General features: G+C 33.0%; 1 protein-coding gene across 2 annotated transcripts; it reads left to right on the top strand.

Annotated features, from left to right (window-relative positions):
• The first annotated feature begins 287 nt into the window (after window positions 1-287).
• LOC145590785 (metal transporter Nramp2-like) lies at window positions 288-5,909 on the top strand. Of its 2 annotated transcripts, none has more exons than XM_081647184.1 (4): window positions 288-1,049; window positions 1,584-1,720; window positions 1,823-2,475; window positions 5,272-5,909. In XM_081647184.1, exons 1-4 carry the CDS (start codon window positions 460-462, stop codon window positions 5,494-5,496), a joined length of 1,605 nt encoding a protein of 534 aa, XP_081503310.1. In that variant the 5' UTR covers window positions 288-459; the 3' UTR covers window positions 5,497-5,909. The 2 variants fall into 2 exon arrangements, with proteins under 2 accessions (XP_081503310.1, XP_081503311.1); XM_081647185.1 differs by lacking the exon at window positions 5,272-5,909 and adding an exon at window positions 3,845-4,201.
• Window positions 5,910-12,279: the final 6,370 nt, after the last annotated feature.

Here is a 12,279-nt window from a genome sequence, read left to right as displayed (position 1 = left end):
GTAGTATCACTAAATAACTAATGATATTATATAAACTTCAGTGGTATATTTAAAATTGGTCCCACATATCTATCTCTCTCCTCCTTTCTCTCTCTTCCATGTACTTTTTAATGATTTTATATTTATTATGCATTTCAACACTACATTAATACTTGTCATTAACCTTTAACTAACTGACCAATTGAAAGAATCCAACTCAGCTAAGTCCAAGTCACAAGTTTTAACGCCACGAGCACAACACAAGCCACCCCTTAAACGCAAGTCCACCGTTACCTTCAATTTAGACAAATAAACAGCGACGTCTTTCCTTCCTAAATTCTCGACTAAATCTCGCTTTTGAGATCTCCTGACGAAATCAAAATACCTGTGCTTCATCATCTACTAGTTAATCTTTATCACCATATAGCTCAATTTCTGGTCATTTTTTTTGGCCACTTTCAAAATCCATTGAACTACTGAATGATGATGGAATCAACAGCTGAATTCAATGACGATGATAAATTTTCAGAATCCAATCAACTTTTACCCCAAAATCCCAAAAAATCAATCGAATTATTCGAAGAACTTGAGGAAGATTCAGAAGTTGCGTACGAATCAGGCGAGAAAATATGCATAGAAGATTTCGATGTCGAATCGCTAAGTGATTACACAACTCCAGGACCCTTTTCATGGAAGAAACTATGGCGATTTACTGGGCCAGGGTTTTTGATGAGTATAGCATTTTTAGATCCGGGTAATTTAGAAGGCGATCTACAAGCAGGAGCTATTGCTGGGTATTCATTGCTGTGGCTATTGCTTTGGGCTACGGCAATGGGGCTTTTGATTCAGCTACTTTCGGCTCGAATCGGAGTTGCTACTGGCAAACATTTAGCTGAGCTTTGTAGAGATGAATACCCGAATTGGGCGCGATACTTGTTGTGGATCATGGCAGAAATCGCTCTCATTGGGGCGGATATTCAAGAGGTTATTGGAAGTGCAATTGCTATTCAGATACTTAGCCGTGGGATTTTACCCCTTTGGGCTGGTGTTATCATCACCGCGTCTGACTGGTGAGTTTTAATATATTTTCTTCAACTATTCTTAAAGTTATAAGCTAGTTTATGAACCGACATTTAGCTAATAGCAATCATGTTTTTGATTGTAGCTGCTTTTTGAATGATAAAGGCATATATACTTGCATCCCTTGTGAGTAGTATTTGTTTGTTTTTAAGTTGTAAACCTGTCCTGACATTGCTCATGTAATAGGGTACATATAATTGTATTATGATTTATTGGATACAACCATGATTTTTGACATTGGTACAGAATTTAGCGTACCAAAGTACATGTTTGAATAAATAAAAATAGGCCTTGAATGTTGTTAATAATCGCTAAAATGAGTTCAGAACAATCCCTATCACTTTGGTCCTGGTATGGTTTCTTTGTGTAGTTGAGTGCTCTTCTTTACATATATTTATTTATTTTTGTGTTTGTGAATTTGTGTGTGTCGGTGGGGTTTCTATATGCCAATGTTTTCACTTGAATTTGTAAGCATAAAGTGGGCATGGCTAATCATTGACTTACTAAATCTTTGATGCGAACAGTTTCATGTTTTTATTTCTTGAGAACTACGGAGTGAGGAAACTAGAAGCTGTTTTTGCAGTTCTCATTGGGACAATGGCTCTGTCATTTGCTTGGATGTTTGCTGATGCAAAGCCCAGCGGAAAGGAACTTCTTATAGGTAATTACACAGTGATAGTTTATCGTAGTCATAGCTAGTGCTTGGCTGCTGGCCTCGCTGGCATGTAGCAAATGCATAATATCACATGTTGACAATTTGCAGGTGTTCTAGTGCCTAAACTAAGCTCAAAAACTATCCGACAAGCTGTTGGAGTTGTTGGTTGTGTCATAATGCCACACAATGTTTTCTTACATTCTGCATTGGTGCAATCGAGGAAAATAGATCCCAAGAAGAAGGGACATGTGCAGGAGGCCCTTAACTATTACTCAATTGAGTCCACCATAGCCCTTCTAGTGTCTTTCATGATAAATTTATTCTTGACTACTGTATTTGCTAAGGGATTTTACGGCACTAAACAAGCGAGTAGCATTGGCTTGGTGAATGCTGGACAATACTTGGAGGAGAAATACGGAGGAGGATTATTGCCAATTTTGTACATATGGGGGATTGGGTTATTGTCTGCTGGGCAGAGTAGCACCATAACTGGCACTTATGCTGGGCAGTTTATCATGGGAGGTTTTCTTGACCTTCGCTTGAAGAAATGGCTAAGGGCATTAATCACACGGAGTTTTGCTATAGTGCCAACTATGATTATTGCTATAGTTTTTAATACATCTGAAGCTACATTGGATGTTCTGAATGAATGGCTTAATGTGCTCCAATCTATACAAATACCCTTTGCTCTTATCCCACTTCTTACCTTAGTGGCAAAAGAGGAAGTGATGGCTTCTTTCAAAGTTGGGCCAATTCTTCAGGTATGTGATTCTTGTGCTCCTTTCTATATAGGATGCTTTGATGTTTAGTTTGACCTTGATATACATAACAACAATATATTAATTGTTGGAGATGCTGAATATTTTTTTCGTCAAATCAGAAGGTCACAACTATTGATGCTCTTTACTTTGAACACTGCTCTTTTCATAGTATTAAATACAAAAAATGATTGAACAAATTATGCCTGTAGGAAGAAAGAAGATGCAGTGTTACTATGTCTCCTTCTATAGGATGTGTCATATTGTGGTGCTTGTTTGCAGCCTTCTGGTTTTTGTGAATTAATTAATTACCTGCTAATTAGGAAAAGGAAATAGGGTGTGACTAAACCTATCTTTTTAGTAAACAATATTGCAAATTGTTACTGAACCATGTTCATACACCTTAATGAATCTTGTGTAAAAGCCAGTCTCTTATTCTATTCTTTTTGTCAATATTACAGAGTAATTTTGTGCAATTATTCTGCTATTTTTTTTTTTTTTGGGTGTTTCTTCCATGTTTTTTTTAATTAATTGAATTACCAGTACCCCTCTTTGATTTTTGTCATCTATTGCAACATTGTACTCCTGTATTGGAGAGAATTTGATCTGATTTTATCTAAGGAGGCTTTTGGTAGGAACATTGAAAATAGAATAGAAATAAATCAAATAAGAAGAGAGGGGGGGGGGGGGGGGGAAGGGTTGAATCAATAAACTCTATCTTTTTATTTGTTTAGTTTTATTCATGGAATGAAATCACTTAAATTTTTGTGTTTGGGATTGGTCAAGAAAGTCTATACTAAAAGTTGTAAAGCGGTAATTAATAGGTCATAGGTGGATAACATTACCATTAAATAAAGATAAATGTTACCTAGACCTTTTAATCAAAGCACTCAGTAATGATAATGGTTTATTGGTCTGTTTCCGTACAAAAAATACTGTAACCAAACATGCTCTAATTTAATCATATGGAATTGTTACATTTTGAATGAACATCATAAAGTAGCAAAATTAATTATAATTACTACTAGGAGGTTGATATGGTTTAGCCGTGTGTATTTTATGCGTTTATAAAGTCAATGAGGTAGAACTGCATTGTTGATAATAATTGTAGAATGTAGCAATACAAAGGATAAAGAACTGTGAAAAAAGAAAGATCTGTACTTTCATCTGTTTGTAAATTAATTTATCGGTAGCAGCCAAATGAAAGGGGGAGGGGGGGGGGATATTGGTAGAAAGTCTAGAAACATTAAATAGATATGCATTGACCAAACAGCAGTATAGACCATAAAATTAATTAGGATATTTTTACTAGTGATTATATGTAGTTAGCCTTGCATAGTTGCATTATAACTTAATTATTTTTTTATATTAGGTATAAGATGTTCTTTATAAAGACGCTGGAGAAAAAGAAAATGAAGTGATTCGCTTATATTGTCCATTTAAAGGTACCTCTAGACAAAAGAAGTTGGTCGTGATTACACATTTTCAGCCTGAGAATGAAATGACAATACCTGCTTATGACCTAGATCAAAAAATTATGGACCCAATTGCAATGTTTCATTTCGTATATCTAATTGCATTCCTTGATTCCTATTGATTTATGCTAGAATGTTTCTCAAAGGTTCTCTGATGTTGCTGATACATTGGTTTTTTTTTATTAGAGAAAGGATGAAATTTGGTTTGGTAACATGAAGATTTTAGCATTACAAACAAAAGTAAGAACAAATGACTAGAAAAACAAGAAAACCCCTGATCTCATAACCGAGCATCCTAGATGCCTAGTCAAGTGACTAGCGTTAAGGGATCCGAAGCTACACCATTAGGAAGGGTGTTAAAATAAACTATATTGTACGCCATGGCAGAAGGTGTTGCAGCATCCCTTTGTCAGCACTCTCATTTCATAGGCACAAAACAAGTATTAACCATTTTTAAGAAAAGTTCTGTGCACATCCAAATAATCTATTGCTAAAACTTTGGTTATTGCAGTACTTTTGTTGACGTGCTGCATTGGTAGTCTCAATAGAACCTTAGATAGCTTAATTTTCAGTAGAATAAGCATTATGTTTCTGCTTTTTCTTTGGGAAAATACTTATGTGGACTTGGTTGGCGATAATATTATTGTAATCCTCTGCTCTACACGTATAGCCATGACTATGTTGATCATAATGTCCCTTTTAAATAACTTGTGTGAACGCGTGGCAACCGACGTTATGTTGAATATAGTGGCTCTAATTTTATTATAATGACTTTTATTTATTATATTGACTAGCATATTAAATCTTTCATTATAAAATATATTAAATCTCTTTTAAGCTTTCTTATAACACTGACTTTTTTTTTTTTTTTTGGTAAATTAGCATTTTATTACCAAAAAGAGAGCAAAATTACTTGTAGAAAGCTAAGTTGCAATCCCCAGCCTACACAACCTGAAACCAGGCACCCAAACTCCCATACAGTTCCTGTAACTATGATGCCACCTTTCACTAGTATTCCCAAATCAATCCTACCTATTGATTTTTTCAGGACAATCCCACCTTTGCACCCAATATTGTAGACTAGAGGTTGATGCCAGAATTGTTGTCCATATACCATGACTAATTAATTATTCATCTTTGCTGCATATTTATCATGCTTTTAACTCTATTTTAATGTTTAAAGATGATTTACTCAAGTCACTTAAGATGCATTCATTTTATTCCTACCCACCTCTATTTTCAAGCTTAATCCGAGATCAAACATTAATTACCTGACAGCTATGAGAAGCCAACTGATTACTTCTTATATATTTTGTTTCTCCAGAGGATTTCATGGACTGTGGCTGCGCTTGTCATTGTCATCAATGGTTACCTCCTCCTCGATTTCTTCATGTCTGAAGTGAATGGACTGTTGTTTGGATCCTTAGTTTGTGCTATAACATTAGCATATGTTACATTCATTATCTACCTAGTTACTCGTGATGGTGTTCTTTCTTCAACGTTGTCAAATTTGATATCTGGAAAAAGCTCCATTTGTGCTGTTAATTAGAAAGAAAGAGTCCTTGTCTGTGTCAAGATTGTTTAAGGTAGAAAAGTATGTCCATATGCTTCTCAACCAATCAATGTGAACAGGGCTATTAATCCGCAAATTTTGGTCCTTTGCGTACTCCTGCCATTCTTTTTTAAGCTTGACAAGCAGGAGCTCTCGGGCAAATGAAAACTACAAGCATAAAGGATATAGTACAGTACAAAGATAGATGATAAACCTGACATTAGTTTATAGGATTTCAAGAATCTGCAAGTGTAACATTTTTTATTTTATTTTAGTGGAGGGGGGTTGCGGGGGTGTTGAAGTGAATAAGGTTCAAGCTTTGTTGTGCAATATGCATCATGTGAATTTTTTGTATGTAATATGGACTAATGTTATGAATAGCTGCTGTCTATCCTTGTTAGTGGCAAAATATCAATTGTCACCTTCACAAGTATTAAAATCCATTGCTAATCTTGAGACACTCTCCATTACAATAGGCACACATCTCTAAAATGACTTTCAATGTTTAATATTTCCAAAAGAGAGAATTAGAGAAGCTCGGGATAATTTTTTTCCTGCTTCTCTTTAGCTCCTTCCTTTGTCCTCCTCTCATCCCCCATTCTTCTGGTCTATTTCTTTTTTAAATTTTTTTTTAAAATTGGTAAGATTGGGGGGAGGGGGGTCTTTCCACCCTAACACAGGTTCGGGGGGATGAGGATCAAACCCCCAACCGCTTGGGGAGGGGGGGAGATGGAGGGACTAATCATCCCTCCATCTCCTATGTCCTCTCTCTTGCTCCAAGGTTGAAGGCATATCTTTTTTGAATTTTTTCGCCAAACTTTCTCCTAATTTAAGGCATCTACGATTCTAATTTGGTTGAATTTTATTTACCTTTTTCTAATTCATTTATGGATTGGATTGGTATTTTATTTTGACACATAAGTTAGGAATTTTCCATGGATGTATTGAAACTACAACAACTTAACTGGCTGAAGCTTTGTTCTAACCTTTTTTATAAAGTAAAATGGAAACATTAGTACCAGCCTTAAAAAAAAGATACAGCCAAAACTCTACTTGTAGACACCTAAAAATTAGGGGTGGGCAAAAAATCCGATCCGATTGATCCGATTCGTGATACGGCTGATCTGATCCGAAAAATTGGGTATTCGATCCGGTTATATTAATTTTGGATATTTCGGATCAGATATCCGAAAATTTTCGGATCGAATTTGGATCAAAAAAGTGAAAAATTCGGATATCCGATCCGATTCGGTTTTACGATTTTTTAAAAAAAGCCCTTATTAATTTTGTCAAACCGTCAAACTACAAATTTTTACCTACACTCCATGGCAGGGAACACTACCTGCACCTCCTACCCACACACATATCCTTCGCGCGTGTCCCGCTCCCTCCCCTTTTCAATTATGAATTTTCGGAAAATTTTTATAATATGTTCATTTCTGTATTAGTATATGATCATTTTTGTATCACTAGATGTTCATTTTTATAACAAGGAGTTTTTTTTTGTTCAAATTAATATATTTTCTAGATATTTTTAAAATTTTCTATATATAAAAATGAGAGCAATTAAATTCATTTACTATAAGGATAATTGCGTTCAAATTATTTTTATAATAAGAAGTATTGCATCATCAAATGTTCATTTATATTATTCATGTGTTCAACAGATGTTCGTTTTTGTATCGTCAAATGTTCATTTCAAGAGTTATGTGTAAGTAATATAGTAAGGTGAAAAAACATACGTCTTAGAATTCTATTTATTTAAATAAAACGTTGTTAAAAAATAATTTCCAATATGAATTTTATTTAATTTTGTTTAATAAATATGAAAGTGAACCATTAAATCCTATTGTACATATGTGTCTTGTTAAATGAACATTCTCTGTTACATTTGATATGCAGAATCATTCTCCTTAATTATTGTACGTTTATACCCTTTAATTTATATATAGCCTTTTGTGTGCTTTTCTTGATACACATCTTTTCTTAATATGTACATCGTCGTTTTCACCTTTCTTACTTGGTTAATTTGTGTAGTGAAAAAGTTTTGTAAAAAAATAATTATTTGCAAAGTCAAACACTATAAACAAAACAGAATAATTGAATGAGCATTAACAAATACAAATATGAACACATTATTGAAAATGAACATAGTTCAATATGATAATGAACAACTATTAAAATCTAAATGAACATCTTACAATATGAAAATGAATAAGTATTATTAGTCAATAAACATTTTTCAATACGATGACAAACAAATTAAATTTAAAATGAACAATATTCAATATTGGTAATGAACAAGTACTAAAGTTTAAATCAAGCAAACAACTTTTGATGTGATAAATTACCAGTATTATATAAAATTAATGAACATCTTTCAATACATAGGAGAATGAACAAGTATTAAATTTCAAATGAACATATATGTTATTTAACGTAAAGAGAATAATGAACATGTAACAAATTTAAGTGAACATATATTTATATGAAATGTGAATGCAATAATATTAAAAGATCATGATTACAGATTACTAGAGCTATATATATAAAAAAAAATTATTTTGTCTTAAAATTTAGTAATTCTAATTTGAATATTTATCCTTCTAAAAATGAACATGAAATCAAACTAAAATGAACACTTATAATGAATTAAATTACAAACCAATATTCACTAAAGAACATTTTAATTAGAAAAATAATAATATTAATTGATAATCGATGTTTGAATTCCATAAATTAAATTGATAATTTGTCTATAACTTCATAATTATTATTTAAATGATATTTCTTCTACTTTTGAGCATGAATTTTATTTGAACTGTACATTTACAATAGTTAAAATTTACTTGTCAAAATTCACCAAATTATAGTTTTAATTAATAAGTAATATTAATTGATAATTGATGCTTCAATTTCATAATGAAACATGATAATGTGTCTTTAAAATTAGTACTCGTAATATAATTTGAACATTAATCCTTCTAGAAATGAACATGAAGTTCATCTAAAATGAACATTTACCATAGATTTAATTTATTAGCCGAAATTCACCGAATACTAGTTTAATTCACAAATACATAATTTTAAATTGAGAATTGATTTTTCATTTCCATCCAGTATTCTAACATAATAAATTATTATTTCAAAATGAAAATTTATTATCATAAAAAACATTCAATCTATATAAGCTTGTCTAGTCTTTTAATAATATCTTGAATAGGCATATACTAGTGGATGAGCAAGACTTTGATATGAACATCAATTTTTTAAAAAAGTTGTCATTGATTGTGTTTAGATAAACTTCAATAAATTTGCACATCGAATTACCTCAAAAGAACATTAGCTAATCTCTGAATGAATATCATATTTATACGATTTAAATCCAAGTTGAAGAATTACGTAAAAATTGTATAGAATGAAGAAAAATATTTTTTAAAAAACCATATGTTATGCTTAAAAATATATATAAAAAAAAACCTTAATGGAATCCATTTATTAAATAAATCATAATATTAGTGTATAACCGTACCATAACATTTTATCTTCTCTCCCTCCAAAAGAATTTGACAACAACCCTCCATTTTTTCTCTCCTTTAAGTGTTGCAGCTTGAAATGCAAGTATGATTAAAGAGATAATAAATAGCAAAAAACAAACACCAAAATCTAATTAAAATAAACTAAAAAAAACACTAAAATAAAAATGAGAAACAAGGGGATGTTCTTTGACAACCGAAGACCTTAACCACCCTCTGTCTATGCTCATTTTCTCTTATTTTAAACATTATTCTTAATTATTGTAGAGAGTTCCAGTGTTCTTCTTTTTTTTTTAGCAAATTTTGATGACAGAGAAAATAAATAGAGAAATCTGATATTAGGAGAGAGAAAGTGACGTGTCTATTTTTCATTTTTTGTTTCTGACTCTAGTTTATATAGTGCATAGTTACTAGGAGTATGGTTTAGTGGGGGTGTGAATATTAATCTAAGCGTGTCGTTTTAGTGGGGGGTGTAGGGAGTAGTAGCTGCTGCAGGGGTGTAGCTATGAATAACTACCGTCAAACACAAAAAAACTAAAAAGGGCTAAAACCCTAAAAGCCCACTCCAAAAATACTCAATTGTGCAGCCACCACTCCACCAAGCACACACCCACTCACCCATGATTCCCATGAATTCACCTTCTCCCATGGATATCAGACTCCAACCTTTTCACTCTCACCGGAAATAGTCAAACAATCGATATGTCTGCATCATCCATCATCACCGGCGCTCCGGAGTCACGTACCCACCGTTCGTGTTATGTAAATCTGAGCTTGTTCTTGTTTTTTTCAATGTTTTATTTTAAAAAACACTAAAGCTCTTTCATTATTTCAATCAAAGATGGAGGAGATAGAAAGATGATTAAAGAATGTGAGATGAAAAGTAAAAAATGAAGAATTCTCGTGATAGCCTCATGGAGCACAACCAAGGAATGAGATAGTTGGTTGGCTTCATGAATATACTATAAATAAAGATTGAACCTTTTTTTTTTTTTTAATTTTTTAAAAAAATTTATGTCTTGGTCAATTCTATCTTGTACTTTGATAGAAAAAATTGAAACAAAATGGGTGAAACAAATTTCTTTCCACATTTCATCTAGATTATACAAACAAAAACTTTAGAATAGAATTTTGAATCGGGTATCTGGTGATCCGATCCGAAATTTCGGATATCCGAGTTTTTTCGGATCGGCTTTTTGCTGATCCGAAATTTTGGATATCCGGAAATTCCGGATATCGAAAATTTCGGATCAGATTCGGATCGAATTTTTACTGATCCGAAATTTTCGGATATCCGAAATTTCGGATCAGATCGGATCGGGTAGATCCGAAATGGCCAGCCCTACTAAAAATGTCTTCCTAACCGAAACCTGATGATGAGTAAAACCTTTCATAGCCATTTGGTTCGAGTAGAGTATTGAAAGAAAGGAACACTTGATTCTTTCTTAGAAATCCACGTCATTTTCATTTTCTATCATTTCATAAACCATTCTATTCATTTCAATAGCCCAAACAATTTTCTTAACACAAAATCCACATATTTTAGCCCAATTTCATCTTTCATAACTACAGTCCCAAAATCGAGCAAATCTGGTATTTGTATGTACCTTCTAATTTTTATCCGAATTTTACATGGTTGAATCTATCTTGAAACATTCTTTCTAATGATGTATCATAAGCGTAATTCCGAGCTATCACAAAAAAGATATGATTAGAATTCAAAATTCTATCCAAAACTTACGCCCATATATGCACTATTTTGATCATATCTTTTAATCTATATAAGATATTGATAAGTGGCATTTATGCCACTATTTCATCTTTTTTCACCAAGGATTTTCCCTCATTTGTCATTTTGTTTTAGCTTTCTCAAGCCGTTTTTACCTTTATTCTTGTTACTTTTGTTCTTTCTTGTGTATTTCCTCATCTTTTATCCTTTTTGGTGTTTTCTATCTTTTCTTTGCTGTTTTTACAGGATTTTGGCACTTATGGATGGAGCTTGAGGACCAAATGTGGCCATGGAAGAGAAGCAGATGTTCAAAGGAGAGGGCACGAAGTTTTACAGGAAGCCGTGGGCGCGGACAGGGAGTTATAGTGTTCATTGGTTGAATTTGTAGAATGCTGGTCTCGGGATCTCCACAGCTTGCCGCGGGCGCGGCCCTTCGAGGGTCATTTTTCCCTTGTTTCCCAGGTGCGGCCTCTCCACAGCCGGAGAGGCCTCTCCACCCTTTACCCGCAGGCGCGACACATAGGGCTGCGGGCGCGACTTCTTGGGTTTTGCTATTCCGTACCCAGCTTGGAGAGGGCACAACCTTACTCGAGAGGGCTCTCCTTAGTTCGTTGTTTTCGGATTTTTGATGCACTATAAATAGACTTTCTCTTGAATTTGTGAATTATCTTATTTTTCAATATTAGAACATTTTTTGGAAAGAGAAACTATTGGTAATCTAGAGAGAAAGTTGCTTAATCTTCAATTTCATGATTGTATTTAGAATTTCTTCAAGGTTTTCTTCAAATTCAATGCAAGTATTTCATACTTTCTTCTTCAATCAAAGTTCATTATAGTAATCTCTTTACTCTTCCTTGTTGTTTGGTTTTATTGCTTTTGATAATGTTGATTTCCTTCTAATTCTCTGATATAACTTGTTTGATTGCTTTTTTTTGAAATTTGAATCATGTTTAGCTTTGTTAAGATTAAATCCTTGCTTAGTGTAGTTGTGATGGCTATTTTCTTTCCTTTAGCTTAAATTTCTAGCTAAGGAGATCATGACTGATTGGGATTATATTGATGATGGATTGGATTTAGCCTTGATTTGATTGGATTTAGCCTTGATTTGATGATTTTTTGCTTAAATTGCTTGGAGTTATTGATGTGCACCTTTAATTCCAATGTTTTGAGTTCTAAATTAGATGCATGCTAGGAATGATCTAGTTTAGGTTAGATCTAATTCATCAATTTGCTTGAGTAATTGTATGGGAATGAATTATTTGAGTAGAATTTGTATTCCTTGGCATGAATCCATGTTGATTATCATTGTTGTATTTATTGATCATGATTGGAACCCCCTCTCCCTAGTGATTTGATCATAATTCTCCCAATTCTAGTTTTTCATTCGTTATTTTAGTGTTTCTAGTTTGACTTCTCTTAATTAGCTTGCTTTAATCTCTTTTTTGTTTTTTTTGTTTTTTTTTGTTTTTTTTTTTTTTTTTTTTGACAATAGCAAATGGAACAACAAACAAACAA

Source organism: Chenopodium album, chromosome 18, assembly GCF_948465745.1.
Source record: "Chenopodium album chromosome 18, dcCheAlbu1.1, whole genome shotgun sequence".
NCBI classification, from domain to species: domain Eukaryota; kingdom Viridiplantae; phylum Streptophyta; class Magnoliopsida; order Caryophyllales; family Amaranthaceae; genus Chenopodium; species Chenopodium album.
This window is presented reverse-complemented; position numbering and strand designations above follow the sequence as displayed.